Raw genomic sequence first — 24,697 nt, 5'->3', positions numbered from 1 at the left:
CTAGAATCATGTGATGAACTTTGCGTCCGATTTCGATGTCTTTGTGTCTCCCACACACTTGTAACAAGACCCCAATGGCGTCTTTCCTCACCGGAGCTGAAACGTTGACATTTTGTGAGTCGTTTTGGAGGAAGGTTAGAGCTTCGGTGAGATTCCCGGATTCGCAGAGGTTGGTTATGTGTTGGAGTTGCAGAGAGTTTGCTGGTTTCTGGGTTTGTGCGGTGGAGAAAGATAGAGAGGCTTTTGGTGGGGGGATTGAGTTATGAGAGCGTTTGGTTGAGTAAGTTGGAGGAGGTTGGTTATGGCGGTAGTGGCATGAAACTGGTGGCGTCATCGACGCCATTTTTTTTTTTTTGTGGGCTTTACTGGGGGAGTTGCCTTTAGTCTGTTATCCGCAGTCACGCCAGCGTTGTTGAGAGGTATACCCGGCAGTGCACGGTTCGTTATGTTGGTTTGTTTCTTCTACGCCTGTGAGTAAGCTAATATACGGAGAGTATTTTTTTCCTCTTAATATGAGAGCTCGAGGGTACTGTTCACACATTCTTTCTATAGTAAAATGATGATTTTATCCTTGATTTACTACTCCCTCTTTCATCTGGTATAGGGGCGGTTTGGTCTTTAGGTTTTGTTGTCGTTTGCTTTGTCATTGGCGTGTGGTTTTTGGTCATTTCGCGTGTGAAAACCTATGTTTGCTCCTTTAAGGAGTTTCTACTTTTCTCCACCGTTTTGTCTTTTTTTTTTCTTTCTTTTCCTCCTTTGATTTGTTTCTTTCGCTTGGTTTGGGCTAAAATCTTGCATCTGTTCTCTTATGGTTTCGATCTCTTTACCCCTTTTGTCTCATTTTCGTGGAGAGTTGGGATTTTTATCTCTTTTCTCTTATGGATTTTTTGAGTATTTGGATTTGCGATCTACGTTGGGTTTTTGTTTTTTTGGTGTTCTTGCTGCAGGGATGTCCGATTCTTCTTGCTTGCTCCATTGGTTTCGTTCATTGTTTTACTTTGGGTTTTTATGCGGTTTTCTTAGAGTGCATGCTTCATCGTTTATTTTTCCCTGTGTCTTTTCAGTATTTTTAGTTCCTTTTTGTCTGGTGTTTTATTTTGCTACTATTTTCTATAAATTTTTTGGAACTCATTAATGTGTTGGTGCAGGATTCTTCCATTCTATCGGTGGATCTCTGTGTTCCTCGGCTTTGGTTGTCTTCATTTTTGATTTTTCAGTTTGGTTTTTCTGCTCCTTTTTATTTCTTGATCTTTCTGGTTTAATGTATCTGATAATTTTGTTGCTGTTACATTCTTACTCCTTTTTTATTCTTTCATGTTCTGCTTCTGTTGTTGTTTATATTTTCTTTGGTGTTTTTATAGCATTGGTTTAATTTCCTATTGTGAGTTTGCTCTATTATGTTTTTATTTATGTGTTTGCTGATGTAGCTATGTTTGATGTTGGTCTCATTCTTCGTTTCAGCTTATATCTTTTTTCGCTTTGTTTGATTTTGTATGTTTATTCCGTTCATTTATTTTTTTTCTGTGGTTTTGGAGAATTATGTTTTGATTTATTTCTTGATTGGTATAGTAATTTAGAAAGATTGCATGCTTAGTTTATTTTTCCTCCTGTTATTAACGTTTCTTTCTGTTGTGTTTCCCGCTATTTGGTTCCAAGCTTTGGCTATTTAAATTCTTTAACATTTGGCAACATCAGATGCGATTTTTGAGTGGATAGTACATATGATTTTTGAGATTTTTTTATTTTTTATCTTTGACTCTTCATCTTCATTTGTTTTTGTATTTAGTCAAGAATCTTTATATGGATGTTTCTGTGTTGTCTCGACTGATCTCCATATTTTTTCTAAAGCATTTATTAAGGTAATGACTTATAATATCTACAATGCTTATTTGTCCTGCCACGTTGATCATTTATACCTATGTTACTGTAGAAATATTAAATGAATCTTTTATTCTTATCTTTTTCTCGCAATGGGAAAGCAATTTTGTGGGCCAAAAAAATTTGATTGCTTTTCTTTTCCCTTCTTTTCTTTTTCTTCATGTCCTTCTTTGGTAATTTTTCCCCCTTTGTTGTTCCTATTTCTTTCTTTTCTTTCATGTTTTGTTCTTCTTTTTGCAGGTGATTACTATGTTTTTTCTTCAGGTGATTACTATGTTTTTTCTTCAGCATTTATTAAGGTCATCATTGTACTATATGTACTGTCTATTTGCCCTGCCACGTCAATTATATGTACTCATATCACTGTAGAAATATTGAATGAATCTTCTATTTTTTTCTACTTTCTGCAACTGGAAAGAAATTTCTGTGAATGAAAAAGTTTGATTGTTTTTTCTTTTACCTTTTGTTTCTCCATTTTATCATCTAATTTTTCCCGTTTTTGTGGTTCCTTTTTTTTCCCTATTTTCTTTTGATAATGTATTATTTTTATTACTTAATTTAAGAATTTTAGTTTTCTATATCCTATCCACTGACATTTTGTTTTACGTGTAATCGCCTTAGTGGTGGTGCATTTGCTCTCTATTTCTATATTTAAGAATGTCCCTACCGATGGACTTATTATACATGTCCCCATTTCTCTCTCTCCTCTTTCACCTATTGCTTCCCTATCCTAGTTTACATCATTTACTGCTCTTTTAGCCGGTCTATCATTTAGTGCTTGACCTTACTTAATACTTGACTGTCTTATTTATGAGCCTTTCACTCTTGCTTTCATCTGGTTGACTGACATTTTAGATTTAAGTTGTTATCTATATTGATCCAGGTACTGTTCATAATCACTATCCATATCTATCTAATTCATATCCCTGATGGTGGATGCATTCATTTGCTAGGATAGTATTGATATTTACTGTTATTTGTCCTTTTTCTCTTTGTATTTGCTTAGTAAGTAGTCCTTATACATTTACTGTTTCATTTGTTTTCTGATGATGTATACATGCATATATATAGATACATATATATATATTTCTCTACCTATTTTAGTCTTCGTTTAGTCTTGGTAAGTTACTTTGCATGGCAATGATGATAGTAATTAATTTTGATGTGTTGAGTTTTATATAGTTTCTCTAGAAATAGTTGTGAATATTCTTTTTCTAATTTGATTTTGATCTTATTCATTATTTTTCAACTGGACTTTATAAAGTTTTTTCCTCCTTTTTTTGCTTATTCTACTAATTTTGATCATTTGGTTTCTATTATTTTGCTAAAATATTATCCATGGTGACATAAAATTTCTTTTCCCATTACTGACCTTTTGTTCTTCTATATTATTGTTCCTATTTAATGCAAAAAAAAAAGGGAAAAACCCATCTTATCTTATTTTACTATTCTTATGATATTTATGGTTTTCCTACTATTCCATTTACTACTTTTAGCCTAATTTCTTTTGATTTCCTGAGAAACAGATTATAGTTTTTGTTATTTTGTCAATATTAATTTTTTTTTTCACTCTTTCTCTTTCCTTTTCCTTTTGTTTTGTACTTTTTTTTAATTCACTTTGTAATCTTTGGACAATTTTATATATTACTCCATTTACTCACTTTGTATCACATAAAAATTATCATCGATGTGATAAATATAATATCTTATAGTGTTGTGCAGTTGCCCTTAGCAGGTAGCTACAAAGTTGCCCTTAGCAGGTAGCCACAACTTATTTATCACACATTGCTGAAAATATTCCATATCTAAGCCACAATTACTATATAAAAATGTTGCTATAACTATGTTTTTTCATTTTTTAAGCCTGCCTTTCCTTTTTTTTTTAATTCATTTATTTGCTTACTTAATTATTCATATACATATACATACACACAGATATATACATATATAAAAATATATATTTATTTGTCTATTTTAGCTGTAATAAATTAATCTATGTGGCAATGATGATAATGATTGATTTTGATATTTTAAGTTTTAAATAATTTGTCCAGAGATTATTATGAATGTTCTTTTCCTAATTTGATTTTCATTTTGTTCATTGTTTTTCAATTGAATTTTAGAATGTTTTTATCTTTATTGTTTTCACTTATTGTATCCGTTTTGATAATCTTTTTTCTATTATCTTATTCAAATATTATCCATAGTCACATAAATTGTTTTTCCATTGTTGATCTTTTCTCCTTCTATGTTATTGTTCCTGTATTTCTTTTCGCTATTTCCATTTGTTAAAGTGGTTTTGGTAATTTCTTTTCTAATCATTGGTTTCTAGCACTTTTTCTTTTTCTCTCAGTTTTCTTGGTATTCTTTTTGTATAGGTGACAGTTTCTATCATTTTGTTATATACTATCTTTTCTTTTTTTTTTACCATTTTCTTTTTTTATTCACCTGGTAGTTTCTAGAGAATTTTATATATTACTCCACCTATTTATTTTACATCATATATAAGCTACAATATGTGTGATAGATGTAATATCATCCTTTTTTGTGTAGTTGCCCATAGTAGGTAGCAACAAAGTTGCCCTTAGCAGGAAGCCACAACATAGCTATCACACATTTATGAAAATATTACATATCTGAGCCATAATAAATATATAAAATTGTTACTGTAATTGTGCCCTTTAGTTTTTTTATTTTATTGTTTCCTTTTTCTGTTTTTTTATTCATTTTCTTACTCAATTCTTTGTATTTTATAAGATGTCCTACAATTGTTGTCCTGCGCTGTTAGATGTGTATAGTTGATTGTTGCTTAGCATTGGCTGTTTTATATAGCAAAGTTTAAGGAAAATTTGTAGCGTTTGAGGTACGTTTATTAATTCCTATCTAGAATTCTATAGCAATTGTTGCCTGCAATATACATATTATTTTTCTACGTCAGATGTTAAAATAAGTCGTCTCTATCTTTCTTAATATGTAGCAAGTAAAATCATTGGAAAAGATTTCTATTAATTCTTAATAAACGTTGGCAAACTTCTTTTAATTAGTAATAATTATTACCATTAACCTTATATCTCTACTTAAAATTAACTAAAATTTAATCTCTATACAGACCCATACTACTCTTATCTATGTAATGGACTACTGATTTTATGTTCTTTTCCTTTTTCTGCTATACAACCTATTTAGTGTTCCTTTTTCTTTTTTGTTCCTTTCTTCAATATAAGAATTTAGTTTCTCTATTTTCTCATAAATTGACTTTATTATTTTATCTCTTTTTGACTCCATTGTAGAACTTGATTCCCCTGTTTGAATTTCATTGGTTAATTTCACTGTTACGCTCCTTTTTGTATACCCTTCTCTACTCCCTTTTTATGTGGCGATGATGATTAGAATTAATTTTTATATTTTCAATGTTACATAATTTATCTAAAAATTACTCATATCATTTTGTATATTTTATTTACTCATTCCACTTCTTTTGTGTCGTTATCATTTCAATATATTTCTCTTTGATTTCTTTTTAATCCATTTCATTTCCCAAGTTTTACTTATGCAACTTATTGCCTTTTTTTTCCTTCTCTTTTTTTTCCCTAGCATTTCCTTCTACTCTGTTCTACATATGGTTTTAAGTTTTTTTACTCTCTTATATTCTGACAATGTTTACTCTTCCCTAATACTATATTCCCTTATTCCTTTTTGCTCTTATCATCTTCCATCACTTAAATCTTTTTCATTTACTTAGCAATCTTTGAACAACTTTAAATTTTACTTATTCTTTTTTTCCTCTCTTATTACTTAATCAATTAATATTTTGAATAACTTGACATTTCACTTCAACTACTTTCCTTATTTTCTACTCCTGGCCACAACCCTTTTACATTTTTTATATTTTGTTCTAAATACAAACTTCTTTAATCTTTTATACCATCCAATCTCATTATTATTTCTTACATCTTTCATACATTCTAATTTTAATCTTTTACATTTTTTATGTTTATTGTGTTCCCATATTTATTAAGGTAATGATTTATAATATCTGTAATTCTTATTTGCCCTACCACGTTGATCATTTGTACCTATGTTACTGTAGAAATATTAAAAGAATCTTTTATTCTTATCTTTTTCTCGCAATGGAAAAGCAATTTTTTGGGCCAAAAAAATTTGATTGCTTTTCTTTTCCCTTCTTTTCTCTTTCTTCATTTCCTTCTCTGGTAATTTTTTCCCCCTTTGTTGTTCTTATTTCTTTCTTTTCTTTTTGTTTTGTTCTTTTTTTTTTCCAGGTGATTACAATGTTTTTCCCTCTTCTGCGGTTCCTTTTTTCCCGGTTTTCTTTTGATAATGTATTATTCTTATTACTTAATTTAAGAGTTTTAGTTTTTTATATCCTATCCACTGACTTTCTGTTTTACGTGTAATCTCCTTAGAGGTGGTGCATTTGCTCTCTGTTTCTATATTTAAGAATGTCCCTGCCGATGGTGTTATAATACATGTCCCCCATTTCTCTCTCTCCTCTTTCACCCATTGCTTCCCTATCTCAGTTTACATCATTTGTTGCTCTTTTAGCCAGTCTATCATTTAGTGCTCAACCTTACTTAATACTTGACTATCTTATTTATGAGCCCTTCACTCTTGCTTTCATCTAGTTGGCTGACATTTCAGATTTAAGTCGTTATCTATTCTTTTTCAGGTACAGTTCATAATCACTATCCATATCTATTTAATTCATATCCCTAAGGTTGGATGCATTCATTTGCTAGGATAGTATTAATATTTACTGTTATATGTCCTTTGTTTCTTTCTATTTGCTTAGTAAGTAGTCCTTATACATTTATTGTTTCATTTGTTTTCTGATGATGTATACATGCATATATATACATATACATATGTATATATATATATATATATATATATTTCTCTACCTATTTTAGTCTTCATTTACTCTTGGTAAGCTACTTTGCATGGCAATGATGATAGTAATTAATTTTGATGTCTTGAGTTTTATATAGTATCTCCAGAAATTGCTGTGAATAGACTTTTTATAATTTGATTTTGATCTTATTCATTGTTTTTCAATTGGATTTTATAAATATTTATCCACCCTTTTTTTTTTTCTTGCTTATTCTATTGATTTTGTTCATTTGGTTTCTATTATTTTGCTAAAATATTATCCATGGTAACATTAAATTTCTTTTCCAATTGCTAACCTTTCGTTCTTCTATATTACTGTTCTTATTTAATGCCAAAAAAGGGAAAAACCCCTATTATCTTATTTTACAATTCTTATGATATTTATGGTTTTCCTACTATTCTATTTACTACTTTTTAGCTCAATTTCTTTTGATTTCCTGGAAAATAGATTATAGTTTTTGTTATTTTGTCAATATTAATATTTTTTCTCTCTCTTTCCTTTGGACAACTTTATATATTAGTCCATTCACTCACTTTGTATCACATAAAAATTATCATATGTGTGATAAATATAATATCTTACAGTGTTATGTAGTTGTCCTTAGCAGGTAGCTATAAAGTTGCCCTTAGCAGGTAGCCACAACTTATTTATCATATATTGCTGAAAATATTCCATATCTAAGCCACAATTACTATATAAAAATATTGTTATAACTATGTTTCTTTCATTTTTTAAGCTTGCCTTTCCTTTTTTTTAATTCATTTATTTGCTTACTTAATTACTTATATACATACACAGATATATACATATATATAAATATATATTTATCTGTCTATTTGAGCTTTAATAAATTCATCTATGTGGCAATGATGATAATGATTGATTTTGATATTTTAAGTTTTAAATAATTTGTCCAAAAATTACTATGAATGTTCTTTTCCTAATTTGATTTTCATTTTGTTCATTGTTTTTCAATTGAATTTTGTAATGTTTTTATCTTTGTTGTTTTCACTTATTGTATCCGTTTTGATCATCTTTTTTCTATTATCTTATTCAAATATTATCCATAGTCACATAAAATTTCTTTTTTCCATTGTTGATATGTTGTTGTTGTTGTATTTCTCTTTGCTATTTCCATTTGTTAAAGTGGTTTTGGTAATTTCTTTTCTAATTATTGGTTTCTAGCACTATTTCTTTTTCTCTCGGTTCTCTTCATCTTCTTTTTTGTATAGCTGACCGTTTTTATCATTTTGTTACGTCCTATCATTTTCTTTTTTTGATCATATATAAGCTACAATTTGTGTGATAGATAAATATCATCCTTTTTGTGCAGTTGCCCTTAGTAGGTTGCCACAAAATTGCCCTTAGCAGGGAGCCACAACATAGCTATCACACATTGCTGAAAAAATTACATATCTCGGCCATAACTCATATATAAAATGTTACTATAATTGTTCCCTTTAGTTTTCTAATTTAATTGTTTCCTTTTCTGTTTTTTATTCATTTTCTTACTCAATTCTTTGTATTTTATAATGCATCCTACAATTGTTGTCCCGCTCTGTTAGATGTGTATAGCTGATTGCTGCTTACCGTTGGCTGATTTATATAGCAGAGTTTGAGGAAAATTTGTCGCGTTTGAGGTACGTTTATTAATTCCTATCTAGAATTTTTTAGCAATTGTTGCTTGCAATATACATATTATTTTTCTATGTCAGATGTTAAAATAAGTCATCTTTATCTTTTTTAATATGTAGTTAATAAACGTTGGCAAACTTCTTTTAATTAGTAATAATTATTACCATTAACCTTATATCTCTAGTTAAAATTAACTAAAACTTAATCTCTATACAGACCCATACTACTCTTATCTATGTAATGCACTACTGGTTTTATGTTCTTTTCCTTTTTCTGCTATACAACCTGTTTAGTGTTCCTTTTTCTTTTTTGTTCCTTTCTCCAATATAAGAATTTAGTTTCTCTATTTCTCATAAATTGACTTTATTATTTTATCTCTTTTTGACTCCATTGTAGAACTTGCTTCACTTGTTTGAATTTCATAGGTTAATTTCACTGTTATGCTCCTTTTTGTATACCCTTCTCTACTCCCATTTTATGTGGCGATGATGATTACAATTACTTTTTATATTTTTAATGTTATATAATTTATCTAAAAATTACTTACATCATTTTATATATTATTTTTTTATTCATTCCAGTTCTTTTGTGTCCTTATCATTTCAATATATTTATCTTGGATTTCTTTTTAATCCATTTCATTTCCTCAGTTTTACTTATGGAACTTATTGCCTTCCTTTTCCTTTTCTTTTTTCCCAAGCATTTCCTTCTCCACTGTTCTACATATGGTTTTACGTTTTTTTTACTCTCTTATATTCTGACAATGTTTACTCTTCCTTAATACTATATTCCCTTATTTCTTTTTGGTCTTATCATCTTCCATCACTTAATTCTTTTTCACCTACTTAGCAATCTTTGAACACCTACTTATTCTTTTTTTCTTCCCTCTCTTATTACTTAATCAACTAATATTTTGAATAACTTGATATTTCACTTCAACTACTTCCCCTGTTTTCCATTCCTGAGCACAATCCTTTTACACTTTTTATATTTTGTCCTAAATACAGACTTCTTTAATCTTTTATATCATCCAATCTCATTATTATTTCTTAGATCTTTCATACATTCTGATTTAATTCCATTCTCTCTTCTGTTCTCCTTTGTTGCTTTACCTGTTTTAAACGTTATTGCCAGCGTTCATTATAACAAAAGTTAAGCATTGAACCCTCAAAATAACTGCCTTTGCTTATTATAAAGCAAATTAATACTTTTTTCATCTTTTATCTTCTCTCATTTTACCATATTGTTTTGCTCATGATCTTTTATTATTTTATTTCCCTTTAATCTGGCTTAATTCATATTCCTGACGTTGGATCATTAATTTGCTAGGATAGTATTGATATTTACTGTTATTTGTCCTTTTTTCTTTGTATTTTCTTGGAAAGTAGTCCTTATGCATTCACTATTTCATTTGTTTTATGATGATGTATACATGCATATAAAGATATATATATATATATATATATTTCTCTACCTATTTAGTATTAGTTTGGTCTTGGTAAGTTGCTTTACATGGCAATGATGATAGTAATTAATTTTGATGTATTGAGTTGTACATAATTTTTCCAGAAATTGCTATGAATATCCTTTTTCTAATTTGATTTGTAACTTACTCATTAATTTTCAATTGGATTTTATAAAGTTTTTGTCCTCTTTTTTTTTTTTTTTTTTTTTTTTTTTTTTTTTTTTTTTTTTTTAATGTTTTTAAAAATTGTTTTTTTTTTTTTTGATTTTGAGAATTTGGTTTTTATTATTTTGCTAAAAAAGTATCCATGGTTATATTAAATCTCTTTTTCCATTATTGACCTTTCCTTCTTCTATATTACCGTTCCTATTTAATGGCAAAAAAAAAAAACCCCCCTATTATCTTATTTTACTACTCTTATGATATTTATGGTTTTCCTACAATTCCATTTACTACTTTTTAGTCTAGTTTCTTTTGATTCCCAGGGAAACAGATTATAGTTTTCATTACTTTGTCAATATTAATCTTTTTTCCTCTCTCTCTCGTCCTTTTTGTTTTCTTTTGCACTTTTTTTTAATTCACTTAGTAATATTTGGACAACATTATATATTACTCCATTTACTCACTTTGTATCACGTAAAAATTATCATATGTGTGATAAATATAATATCTTATAGTGTTGTGCAGTTACCCTTAGCAGTAGCTACAAAGTTGCCCTTAGCAGGTAGCCACAACTTATTTATCACACAATGCTGAAAGTATTTCATATCTGAACCACTAGATACGAAACTTATTCACGGCGTTCTAACTTTTAGGCCGTTCAAATTTAAACTCAAACAGGGTCTCTTGAATCAATGTGGATGTTAGAACCATATCTAATCTTCATAATTCTAAGGACCTAACATATTGGGCTCGTAGGTGCCCGTCGGGACGTTTTGCTCGAGAAAAAACTATTAAGTTCTTTTTTTAAAGAAACCATTTTTCTTGAAAACATTCTTCACGAATATTTCTGTTGAAATGAGGTCTAAAATCATAGTACTTTACTGAAATCACATCTCGGGTTCTTTAATAAAGTTTTGTTAAAAACTAACACTGTGTTAGTTTCGTTCAGTTAAAACTGTGTAGTTTCTGAAATCTGCGTTTTACTGCATCTTAAAGTCAGATTTTGAAAATCTATTCTTAAAGTCAGATTTTAAAAATCTATTCTTCATGATATTTCTTCGTCTCGTCGAGATCTAAAATTATTGTTTTTCAAGAAAGGTGAAATTCAACATCTCAAGGTTTCGTTTGGCTGAAAACAGTGGCTGCCAACTTTTTTTCGAAACTGTTTTGGACAGCCTGTACCGTTTTTAAAAAATGGCTTAAAACATGCATTTAGATTTAAAACTGGGTTTTGTCACAGTCACAAAAAAAAAGTTCAAAACATCGAGGAGTATAAGTTTAAGTTTTGAAACACCAAAAAATCTCGCTCTAGGGTCCTCATTTTCGCATTCAAAGTAACCGGAAAATTTTTCCTCTAACCCAAAATAAGCAAACTTAAACTAAGCATAAACATACCACATAATGCTAATCAAACTAACATCGAAACACACAAAACTAACATAAAACTCACACACCCTTATTACAAACTTATTTCCTCAAGAACCACAAATTACATCCATAATTCACAACTTAAACTTTGTTAGAAAAATAGAGGAAGGGTTTAGACTTTTTACCCTTGAAGAAGATTCTTGGTTAGGCTCCTCCTAAAAACACTTTGATCACCTTCTTCTTCCTCTAAGTTTTTCTAATGACTTGGAACTAGAAGAGTGGAAAAATTTGAGAAGAGCATTTCTAAATCCTAAATTTTGCTAGAAACAAGAAAGAGGAGGTTTAGAGTTTTACCCTTGAAGAAAATCATTGGCTAGATACCTTCTAGAACACATTGGTCCTTTTCTTCTTCTTGAGATCCTAGACTAGTGCTTTGTGTTTAGAAGGATGAGTGAAATTTTTTTGAGAGGAAACGAGAGAGGTATGGCTAGTTTGGTGCTTTAAGAGTGAAGTGAAGTAAGCTTTTTTGTTAAATAGTTTATTTGATTCATCTCATCATGAAGTCTTCTAGTACACTCAACTAACCAAAATTTTTGCTTAAAACCCCTTAACATGGCCGGCCAAGTGAAGAAAGAGAGGAAAAAAAACTATCATGAGTACTCTTCATCTTCCACCATCACATCTCATCCAATCTAAACATTAACCTACCCCTTGTACTTTTGTCCCATCTCTTAAGTTTCCTTGGAAACTGTTAAAAATTATACTGGCTATAAGGAAGTACTTAGCTGACAGGAAATTTTAGTTTCTAACGGTTCATTTTCTACTACTTATTTATAGTTAAATATTAATCCCTTAGTACTTCGATATTAAATTCTTACTCACATAATATTTCGAACCGTTTCAAGTCTTGAAATTAATTCTAGACAGAACAAATTATAAATTTAACTTTTCTGCATTATATTCTGGGAATGACATTGCTACTGACAGTGTCAACTCCTGAGCTCATATTGTACCCTTCTACTATAAGTATTTTTCTCTTGATTTGAACCTAATTGTTCGGCAATTAAGGATTTTTTTTGTACGCTGCTAACATCGTTTTGTGCTTGGAGATTCTTGGAATTAAGATTCTCAAACTATATATGTACTGGAAATTCTTCCGCCTTAAATTACGGCGAGAATTTATCGATCGAATTTATTTAATCATAACACATGAACTTAGCATGAAATCTGCTACAGAATTTAGGAATATTGATATTAATTTTATAAATCCTTCAGTTACAATATATAGCATAATATTTTTCAGAAAAAATCATTAACTTGAATACATAAATTGTATTATTTAAATTCTGAGATTTTCTTGGTCATTACACATACAAAAAATAAAATTATTTTATAATGAGTTGCAAACGCGCCCACCATTTCTTGCTCTTTTTATGATTTTTCTTGGTTTTTTCTCTTCTTTGTGGAATGATAACTTAAAATTTGTCATTCAACATAGAATGATTCTGGAGCAATATCTCTTGATTAAGATATTTCAGGCCCTCCTAATTCTAGTATATTTTCTTGGCTAATTGTCTTTCAACATTACGAAAGTCGGAGATTTTCGTTTGAGATTTTTTTAGAAAATCTCATGGTGAAAGTAGTGGGGGAGAAAAGGAAGCCGGATGTTGAAGAAGATGATGAACTAGTGGATTGTGGATTTAAAAGTCTGATTTTCTTTTTGAAACTCTAAGGATTTGTTCAGTTGTATTTTTGAGTTATGGTAAATTTAAGTGTAGATGTTAAGTTGAATTTGAATTATAACTTGAGTTGAAGTTGTAACTTGAGTTTGTGTTTAGTTGTGTACATTTGAGTTATGATTTGAGATAAAAATCTTTTTGAATTTGTGTTTGGGTGGGTCAAAATTTAAGTTTGTATTTAGATAGTATTTTAATAAAAACTCAATGATGATGGAAAATTTTAATAGGGTATATAGGTAGAGTTTTATTCATCTCTTCATTGTGAACGCATAAAAAAAATCATCTTAATAGGAATTAACACGAAAAAATTATAGCGTTTTTAAAAGTAGAAAAATTATTGTTCATTAACTTGAGTTTGAATTTAAGAATTTGAGTTGTAGGAGAAATTTGAATTCAGATTTTAATTCTAAACTCAAATTAAAATTAAAATTAAAACTCAAATTTTATAAAAAAAATTTAAACTTTAATAAAATTATAACTTAAATTTAAATTTTTTTTGAGTTTGAGGATAAATAAATAAGTCCTAATTCATTCTAAAAATGAAGATAGAACGGAATAAATGAAGAGTAATTTGTGGGTTAAATCAATTTTAGGACAATTTCGTCTTTTCAATATCCTACAGGCGTCACGTGACTTCTCCACCTGTTATTATTTGGACGAAATTTAAAGAAATATTTTAATTGTATCAATTTAAAAAGTTGGAAGTCTTTTTGTCAAAATTAAAAAAATAGAGATTGCTCATTTATTTTGTTGATTCAAATTTATAATTTGAGTTAAAAAGTGATTTTATATAAAAAATTTTTATTGTAATAAAAAAATTAAATGTGACTGTTTTTAAAAGTTTTTTACGTAATAAAATTTAAATTCTAAAGCGAAATAAACGGCCTAAACTATCAATTATTAGAGGTTAGGGATATGTGTCAATTACCCTGTGCTTTCTGCGTCTATCACACTGGCATATCGCAGAAAAAATACGGATGCGATTTCTTCCGGTTTCCAAGCTCGTCAACTTCTCCAATGGCGAATCTGCCATCTTCGTCTTCTCCGCAATCACTTTCCTCAGCCTCCAATTCCGACAACTCCCCCGCCACTACTACTAAACCCACTTCTCACTCTTCTCTCTCCTAAACTCCAGGTTTCTCTCTCCGTCTCTACTCCACCTATATGTGTGTGTATATTTATATATATATATATATATATATATATATCTGTATATATGTGGTGTATGCATTTTTTCTTTTACGGGCTTTCTCTTCTTTGTTAGGTTGACGCTGGGGAAAACAATTTCGACGAGAAAACGCCTGAAGTAGCTACCAATTTTCAGTGAGTATTTTCTCTGAAATATTTCACCAAAATTTTATTCTTGCTGTGCTCCTAAAATGTTAGGTTTTCCAAATCTTTGCTGGTAACATGTGTTCCAATAATTTTCTTTCCGTTAATTGGGATCTTCATACCTTCGTTTAACAGTTCTTATGAGTAAAATTTAGTTAGAAAATTGTACACTTATCTTTGTGCACGTCTGTCTCTCCCTTTTTTGTTTTTTTATTGAACATTGCTCTGAAATTGAGGAAAAATTCTTATTTCTATAAAGCTTCTTTGCCATTAAAATGATTTTTTTTTTTATTTTAAGGACACTAGAAGAGTTCCCACCCTGATCTGGGGATAGCTCTATTTTGATTTCTGATGTTATTATCCTATAGTTCTGTGTTTTGCACTATGAGTGGCACTTTCTAGAAAATAGTAGAAATGAAGTCAAATTTTATATCTGAGAACTTTTCTTAGACCGTCTTTTATTATAGTACCAAGTTTTATATGTGGTCACAAGTTTTTTCCGCTAAAATTTGATTTGTTTTCTAGAAGTTGATTTTTTGTCATGGATCTTCTTACCTCTTCTAGTTTCTGCCACGAGACTTTCGAGTATCTGTCTCTACATAGTACATGTAGTCTTTGATTGGGTGTCTAAAAAGATATGAGAAATTCACTCATTTGTAATTTTGAGCCATTGGCCGGATGATTTACAGTTTCTGCATTTTTTCAGATACCTTTATCTTGCAAACCACATCGAGAAGTTCAAGATATATGAAGCTGACTATGCTCGTCGGTTGATGGCAAAATACTTCTCTAAGAAGAATCTCTATGGAGGTAGCAGTGATTTCCTTTTTTCGGTTTTATGCTTATTAGAGCTTAGTTTTCGGTGCTTTTATTTTGTTCCAAGAGCAACTTATTACTGAATTCTTTAGTCTAGTAAATGTCTGCTATTGCTTTTCTCTTGACCATCATTTTTTTTTCTGTCTCATATTTTACTAAAATGCTTTTGTTGGTAGAAAATTTTCTTCATAGTGATTTTCCCTGAAAACTACAGTATGCCATTAACTAAGTCTTGGCTTAATCACTAAAAGTTTGAAGGCTTGTGTTTGTAAGACAGTATCACATCTCTACTTATTTTAGTGCACGTTTTTAATCTATGGTGTTTTTGTTACCCCCTCTAATTAATCTTCTTTCTTGGTTTATTTCTCTCTTAAATTATGTCTTCTGCACTTGATGCATTGGTTTTCTCAGCTATATCATCAAATGTGGTAGCTCTTTCGTCATAACTAGTTCTTGCTGCTCACATGATTGTTGCATTTGTCTGTCGTCCTCGTAGGCAACGTATTTGATGAGAATGTTACAATAGACAATGAACTTATAAAGTCAAGCAGGTAAAGCACATTGAAGATCCTGTCAATCAACTGATAATTTATTTGGATTTACAGAAGCTAATCAAAGTTTGGCTCTGTTTCTGCGGATGGCCTTGTACGCGATCGTATGCAGACACAGTGCAGGCTTTTGAAGACCAGAACAGCAGTGAATCAGTCACTGTTAATGAGACCCCGTCTAACATCTCAAACGGAAAGCACCTTCCAAAGAAGAATGGTTAAGTAAAGTTCTCAAATTTTCTCCCCCATTATTGTAAAATGTTGTACAATAAATGCTATGATTGAGATAAGCCAGACTTAGGAAACGGACACGAGCTTACAATGGCCTCTACACACTTACAATGAACTTCAGCTGTCTACAGCTATTGATGACTTTGAACTTACGTCTATTATATACTACACAGCTTAATGATGAGAGAGATGTGAGGAAAAAAAAAATTTGAAATCAAACATTTGTAAGGAAATCTACATGAACTTATAGCCGAAGTTGAACATGATAACTAGACTACGTCTCAGTAAAGCACATATGTGGATTCATCATTCATGTATGAACCGGCTGGGAGGATTGTGATATATGCTCTTACTTTGGATACGAAACAAACTAGCAAGCAATCATTAGGTTTGTCCTTTTCAATATGTATAATGTTTCGTTTTATTTATTTGATAATTTGAACCGCTAGAATTTTATCGATATTTGTTAAACGGCCATACTTTTCATAATCTGATATGATTCGATGCTTCATAAAGGTATCTTATTGCCATAGTTTGATTCCATACCTAATCACAAATTTGGAACTTTTGTAGTAAGAACTGTTATTTTCTTATCAATAGGAACTATAATTTTAGTCATTAGATTAGTTTTTCAACCGTCTGATTTGTGAGTGGGAGCACTTATGTGCCATGCACTGTAAATTTTAATGTAGTCCTGCAAGGACGGACGGTTCAAAAACTAATCTACCTAATGATGGGAGTAAAATAGTAGTTCTACTGTATGAGTTCCTTTTTTTTTTGGTTGGTTCTGTAAGTTGTATGTTGCTTCTTTAACAACTGTTAAATGCTTTTGTTTTCATGTCCTTTAAATGAGGGGTCATTTCTCAGTGGATAATTTGGTACTCAAATACGGAGGAATATCTTTCCTAAGCTTAATGGACTATCGGGATGCAGTGATGGCTAGAGAAAAGTGAATCAAGCAAGCATTTTAGTGATTTTTTTTCGTCTGAGAGACGCCTTTATTGGATAGTAGAATTATGATGCAAAACTACACTACTAGAGCTACAAGGAATATTGTCGTGTTAGTTTTGCCTTTAGATGGCTTAAACTTTGGATGAACCAACAAGAGATTGCGTGTACTGCTTTGAAGGAAGGCAATCCGATGGTTTCTTTCTGATGTTTCTTTTTTTGATATGATTGCTTATTAAGTTATTGAAGAATTCCATTATTGTCTCATAAATGGAAAAGATTATCTATACCTGAGGTCGAAAAAATCTAGCTGAAGAACCATCTTGTTTTCTTGTTCTTGGCTTTACAATGTATTACTGAAATTTTGACAAAATTGAAAAGGAAAAGAAGGGAAACTACTTGAAAAAGTATACTATTAACGTTAGATAGAAGTTTAGTATACCGTGCAGTTTCATTTTGGCCGATAGATGATGAAAATAAATTATTTCAGCCGTCTATTTTCTTTTTTCTACTAAAAATTTACAATTGAATGGCTAATAGATTCTCTCTCTCTCTCTCTTCTTTTTTTCGGCATCATGCAGTGATTGAGATTTGAGCAACATACATATATATATATATATAATACATATATCAAATTTTTAGGTTGTACCGTTATTTTCACCTTAAAATTAAATGGCCTATTCATTGTAACAAAACTTTTATAAAATTGTAACGCATAAAGAAGCCAACAATATCGAAAGAAACGATTGAATATATGGGAAAGTAATCATGATGATAAGAATCTCAAACTATTAAGGGAGGAAGAGGAGGAGGCGGAATAAATAACACAATCATTAATAACTATTAATGATATAAATGAGCTTGTGTAACTAGTGAGCATATTTTCCCTTACACTGCATTGGCCTTGACTAAAAAAAAAAAAATCAATTTCAATGCCATAAGCTTTTCTCTCTATTATGATACAATTGAGCTTCTCATGTCCTGCAATGGCAAATCTGCCATCTTCGTCTTCTTCACAATCACTTTCTTCAGCCTCCAATTCCGACAACTCCCCCACCACAACTACTAAACCTACTTTTCACTCTTCTCTCTCTCCTAAACTCCAGGTTTTTCTCCCTGTGTCCACTCTATATATATATATATATATATATACACTTGCGGTCTATGCAGCTTTTCTTGTTTGGGACTTCTTTTCTTTGTTAAGTTGACGCTCGAGAAAACAATTTCGACGAGAAAAAGCATGAAGTAGCTACCAATTTCAGCCAGTATTTTCTCTAGAATATTTCACCAAAATTTTATTCGTATTGTGTTTCTAAATGTTAGGTCTTTTCAGTCTCTTTTAGGAAAATGTGATGCAATCTTTTCTTTTCCTTTAATTGGGTCTTGATAACAGTGCTTACGAGAAAAATTTGTGAGTCTAAACATTGAACCAGTTGAGAATTAAAGCATGTAGAACGTGAGTTACCTCGTGGTAGCATCAGTAGGCCGTAAGAATGTTGCTGGAAAATCGCTGGAGCTGATGGTTCAAATGAGCTCTCCTCCGTCTCCTCCGTCTCCCCCTCTACCACAATACTCCAAGCACTCACCCAATGATCACACCCCAAAATATATATATGCGTTAGCTTTCTTATTTTGGGCTCACATTTTAAATAGTCTATGGTACTTATTTTAATTGTGTTCGAGGGTTATTTAATTCGATAGACTGATAAAAATATTTTTGAGAGAGAGAGTATATAGACCTCAAACTAGTCAAAATGAGTGTTTGTTTCATTATGAACCGAAATTTGATATCATACATAATTAAATTCCGGAAGAAAGAGGGAAATAGGCCAAGACTTCAGATGAATTAAAATAAATAGGCCAATAGTTTACATAAGTTAATAAATAGGCCAAATTACTGTTTTCGTCCATAACTTATCTGGTTATGAACCATAACTTGACAAGTTATTGTCCATAATTGTCCATAACTTGTCTGGCTATGAACCATAACTTAACAAGTTTGTCCATAACTTATCTGGTTATGAATAATAACTTGACAAGTTACGGCCTATTAATTTTTATAACTAAAAATTGGCCTATATACTTTCTTAAGTTTTTCATATTGGCCTATTTTCTACTATTTCCCTTAAATTCCCGATAACACAATTGTCCAATAATATGTTTTAATTAATAATAGAGTGAATTATTGTGATTATAGAAGTTCACATAAAATTACCTTTGTACAATAACATGTTTTAAATTACCAATAGCACAATTGTCCAATAACATGTTTTAAATTACCTTAGCGCGCGCGCATATATATATATATATATATATATTGCCAAGATATTGAGGAAAAAATTCTTATTCCAATAAAGCTTCTTTATTTTTATAAGCAATCTACTAAAATGAAACATTTTTTTAATGACACAAGAAGAGTTCACCCTGAACTGAGGGTAGTTTTATTTTGAATTCTGATGTTATTATCCTATAGTTCCTTGTATGTTTCGTTTTGTATAACTGTAAACTTTCGGTGTTATCAAGTGGGTGCGCCAGTTTTTATTGAATTCAAAGAAATCTACAGTAGAAATAAAGTCAAATTTTATACTTGACAACTTTTCTTTAACATTCTGTTATTTGATTTTCTGTCATAGATCTTTTTACCTATTTTAGTTTCAGCCATGAGAATTTCGAGTGTCTTGATATAGTACATATTGTATTTGATTGTGTGTCTGAAAGAATATAAGGAGTTCTCACATTTGTAATTTTGAGTCATTGGCCGGATGATTTACAGTTTTGCATTTATTCAGTGATCTTTATCTTGCGAACCACATCGAGAAGTTCAAGAGATATGAAGCTGACTACACCCATAGGTTGATGGCAAAATACTTCTCTAAGAAGAATCTCTATGGAGGTAGCAGTGATTTCCTCCTTTTCTTTTATGCTTATTAGAGCTTAGTTTTCAATGCTTTTATTTGGCTCCGAGCAGCTTAAGTGACTTATTTCTAACTTCTTTAGACTCGTAAATGTCTGTCATTGCTTTTCTCTTGACAAATTTTTTTTTTTGTCTGTCTCATATTTTACTAAAATAGTTTAGTTAGTATTAAACTATTGTGTCCCATTAACCAAGTCTTGGCATAGTCACTGCCTAATTTTTTTTTTTTTTTTAAAGAAAATCCCCCGCTTTTAAGGCTTATGTTTGTACGACGGTATCACATCTCTACTTGTGTTTTATTGCATGTTCTTAATCAGCGTGTTTTTATCATCTCTTCTAATTAATCTTCTTTCTTGGTTAATTAGTTGTGTTATCTCTCTCTTAAATTATATTACTATTGATGGGGTGGTTCTTTGATATAGCATCAAATGTAATAGCATGTAGCTCTTTCGTCGTAATTAATTCTTGTTGTTCACATGATTGTTGTGTTTGTATGTCGCTCTTGTAGGCAACATATTTGACGAGAATATTACAATAGACAACGAACTTATAAAGTCAAGCAGGCGGTGCGATTGGCTGGGTTCGCAAAGTAGGCGGCGCGATTGGGAGGCGGCTTGGCTGGGTTTGTAAGGTGCAGCAGGGTCGCGGGTGGGGATGCAGATGGACGGTTAGAGAGATTGTAATATGTCTTGATCAAGATCACAAGTTATTTGAGTGTTAAAATATGAAAAACATGTGCTAAAGGGACTTCAAAAGCACTGCAGCGGGTTTATAAACGCTGCAGCGGACAAACTGCACAAAACTGTGCAGTTTGGTTTGGCCAATATTTCAGCTACAGCTGAAATGTTTGTGCTGCAGCAGAAAACCTCGCGCTGCAGTGCCCTTTTTCAGGCCTCTCGGGTCCGTTTGCGCACTGCAGCGGGAAAACACCTGCTGCAGCAGAAATTCTATAGAAAAACAATATTTTCATAAGGTTATGTGATCTGAAACGTCTCGAATCATTACACCCATTGGTGATATGTTTTTATACATATCTACATACCAATTAGCAATAGATATAACTATTATAATATGTGTATTAATCTATGAAAAGATACATTTACATTAAAAAGGTACTTTTATGTGAATGGTTGTAATGTTTAAAGAGGATGCATTCATTCATGAAATGGCACCTTTACCTTTATTAATTTTCCAGAAAATTTACAGACTTAATTCAATGTTTTGGAACTCAATATTATTGCTAGATATTGTGTTCAAGGGTTTGTTGTATCTTAGGGATAATTTGCCATTAAAACTCATCAGCAAACTTTGAGAAGTGAGGGCAAATAAAACCTTAGAGGAAAGTATTCCTATAAGCCTCAAACCCTAAATTGTTTTACTGCATTCTTTTCACCCTCTACACTCAAATTCTCCAACAATCTTTAAGGTTTTAGCTTGCTGCAATGGAGGTTGAAAACAAAATGGCGTATTTCCTCAATCCGAATATCCAACTTGATCGATTTGATGGTACCAATTTCACCCTCTAGAAGGGAAAATTTTTCTTCCTTCTCACTGTGCTCAAGATCGCCTACGTACTTGATCCAAAATTGGAGCCACTTCCGAAACCAAAGGAGGATGATTTCGATGAATTGAAGGCTGCAAGGAAGAAGTATGAAGATGATGAAGTCACGTGCCGGGGTCATATTCTCAACACTCTCTCTGATAGGCTCTACAATCTCTACGACTCGATGGAGTCTCCGGTGGAGATTTGGAACGCTCTTGAATACAAATACAAAACTGACAAGGAAAGCACGGACAAATTCCTCATCTTGAAATATCTTGAATTTGTCATGGATGATACCAAGTCCATTCTAGATCAAATACATGAATTGCAAGTCATTGTTACTAAGCTTCAAGAATTGAAAGTTGAAATTTCTGAATCATTCCAAGTGGGGGCAATTATTGCTAAATTGCCTCAAAGTTGGAATGGTTATTGAAAGAAACTCCTTCATAAGAGAGATGACATAACTTTGGAGGAATTAAAAAAACACTTAAGGATCGAAGAAGAGACTAATTTGAAACGATGATGCAGGAGCGGTACCCGCATCTGTTTTCACTTTGAGGTGAGTCCTAATTTTGAGGACGAAATTCATTAAGGGGGTGCAGTTGTAACATCCCGAAGAATTAAATAGGATTAATTAAGATAATTGAGATTTATTAGTGTACCTAATCTGGTTTAATTAATTGATTATTGATTAATAAATGTTTCTTATGTGTAAATTTAAATAATTTCAAGGTATTTAAATATTCTCAGCATTTACATTTTAACCCAGAAGTGTGTATGGGCACATTTCTAGACTGTTATTTTAAATGTTTGACACCTGTCCATTTTTCTTTTCTTTCCTTTTTCTTTTTCTTTCTTTTTTCCTTCCTTTCCTTTCCTTCCCGAGCACCATCTCTCTCTCTCTCTCTCTCTCTCTCTCTCTCTCTCTCTCCTTTCACTCTCGTTTTCACTCTCTCTTTCTCTCTCTCCTGTTTTTGTCTCAAACCAATTGAATTTCGAACCAAAGAAGAATTTCAAGAAGTTTTCAACGTCAAGAGAAGGATTCGAGGTAAGATTTTTAAAAAAACTCTCTTAAATCTCAAGTTTTTCAGATTTAAAAACTTATTTTGGTTCGAAATGGATTTTGATGGATTTTGTGTAAAAGCATGGTAGAAATTGGAGATCTTGGGTTTTTTAGACTTGATTCAGTACCTAAAACCCGGATCTAGTAGTTTCCCTTTGAGATATTTTGGATTTGAACTTGAAATTGCAGGTTTTGCACTGATTTTCTTCGGATCAACCCTTCTGGCCATCCTGTACTGATTCCACCAGCTGACTTGTGCGGTCGACCGGTCTGCACTACATCAGGTCGAGCTGTGCGGTCAACCGAAGTGCACACCACCGGTCGATCGGTGGTGTCGCATTGCTCTGTCACCGGTCGACCGGTGTACACGGGGTTTGACCTTGTTTTGCCTAAAAATGCTGTTTTGACCTCAGTTTTCAAGGAGAACCCAAATTAGCTTAATTTGGGGATATAGAGTAGATGGATTAGCATCTTTAATCCATGTTTTGAGATTGAAAATCCTTGGAATGATGATTTGAAACATGAAATGGTTTGTGAAACTGGTAATTGAATTATGGCACACTAATAGAAAATCGAATGGTATAATTGAGATTGAAATTTCTTTAGGAATGTGAATTGGATCCTAAAACGTGGTTTTGTATCAGTGCTAGCTGATGACTCGAATTGAGGGGCTTGAGGAAGTGAAAGCCGGAATAGAGTAACACTAGCCACAGGTTTGATATTGTGAGGTAGGATTTCTTACCCATTCCTTTGTGAGCCTATTTTCAAAAGGATTTTGGCCTTGCAAATGTTTTAAAGAAAGGGAATGTTTGTGAAAGAAAAACATTTTACCCACATGACATGTTGTAGATTCTGGGGAGTATAATGAACTGTTTCATAAAGTTTAATGAATGATTTCTTAAGATAAGAGATCTTGCAAATCGGTAAATCGGCTGATGGCCTAGATAGGATATGGAGAGTGCATCCTTGGGGGCAGGCCCCGAAACTTGGCCCAGGGTGATATGGCTTGTGCATTTGGTTGTGTAAGTAATTTATCATAGTATAAATTACTTGCTGATGCCTGTAATACAGAGATTTTCAGTTATATTTCCTTTGAGAAAAAGGATGTGAGGTTCCGGCTGTTGTGTTGGGACTGAATATCTATATTTATTCATTTACTCATTTATATATTTGCTTATTCACTTATTTATAAAGTTATTTTAAAATATATCCTACTGGGTCTTTCGCTCACATTTTATTGTTTTATAAATGTTAAACCCCTCCCAGGCGACTTTAGGAGCAGTGCGGAGTAGCTGAGTTGCTACCACCTGATTTGGAGAGGATTGTGATCATCCTCCCGGTGTACGAATGTAAGAATTTGTAAATTCTATAAACTCTGATATTTAGACTTCTAGACTGTGGCTGATGTCTGTAATGTTATTTTTATATGTAATGTATGTATGATAATGAAGATCCTGTGGGTGTAGCACTGAACAGTGTTAGAGGCGGGAGTTTTAGCCTCTTGGGATGTTCTTGTAATTTATTTTCAGTAAATTAGTGAGGCTCGTTTGGAGATTTCTTTAATATTTCACTGTTGGTTTAAATTATTAAATGTTTAACTCATAATCAAGCCTCCACGTCATCGACCCCGGGTTCGGGGTGTGACAGAGTGGTATCAGAGCCTTAGGTTAAGGAACTACAGGATTGTACATACATGTGTGACATCAGGAATCCACTAAACAATCTAGTTTCTTTTCAGTTAAACGGATGCCACCGCGTCGTAGATCCGTTAACCAACTGGCACCACAGAATCAAGAGTTCATGGATGCCATGTATGCTGCTTTCCAAGGGATGGCCACTCGAGCTCAGAATGAGCGACCGGCCGAGGATAGGAAGCGGAGTTATTTCTGTGAGTTTAGACGTGGACCTATTCCCACAACCCCAGGAAGCGGAGTGCTGGTTTGATTCCATCGTGAAGCACCTGAACACTATGGGAGTGTCGGAAGAGTATTGGGTGGAATTCGGGGTGTATAAGATGGAAGGTCAAGCAAGTACTTGGTGGAAGCAAGTGAGAAGAAGGCTTGATGTTACGGGAATGACCTGGGAACAGTTTGAAGTTATCTTCAATGAACAATACTTCCCTCAGAGCTATCAGGATGAAAAGGCA

General features: G+C 31.9%; 1 protein-coding gene across 1 annotated transcript; it reads left to right on the top strand.

The window, feature by feature from the left end:
* The first annotated feature begins 74 nt into the window (after positions 1-74).
* On the top strand, positions 75-16,425 carry LOC112091239. The gene is made up of 9 exons (XM_024164313.1): positions 75-169; positions 948-1,002; positions 1,149-1,221; positions 2,119-2,186; positions 14,061-14,291; positions 14,421-14,479; positions 15,195-15,298; positions 15,801-15,855; positions 15,968-16,425. The coding sequence occupies exons 1-9, from the start codon at positions 75-77 to the stop codon at positions 15,984-15,986; spliced, it is 759 nt and encodes a 252-aa protein (XP_024020081.1). The 3' UTR covers positions 15,987-16,425.
* The last annotated feature ends 8,272 nt before the right edge of the window (positions 16,426-24,697 follow it).

Source organism: Morus notabilis, unplaced genomic scaffold (genome assembly GCF_000414095.1).
Source record: "Morus notabilis unplaced genomic scaffold, ASM41409v2 Scaffold161, whole genome shotgun sequence".
NCBI lineage: Eukaryota > Viridiplantae > Streptophyta > Magnoliopsida > Rosales > Moraceae > Morus > Morus notabilis.
The sequence above is the reverse complement of the archived record's forward strand: the minus strand, read 5'-3'. Positions and strand labels throughout refer to the sequence as shown.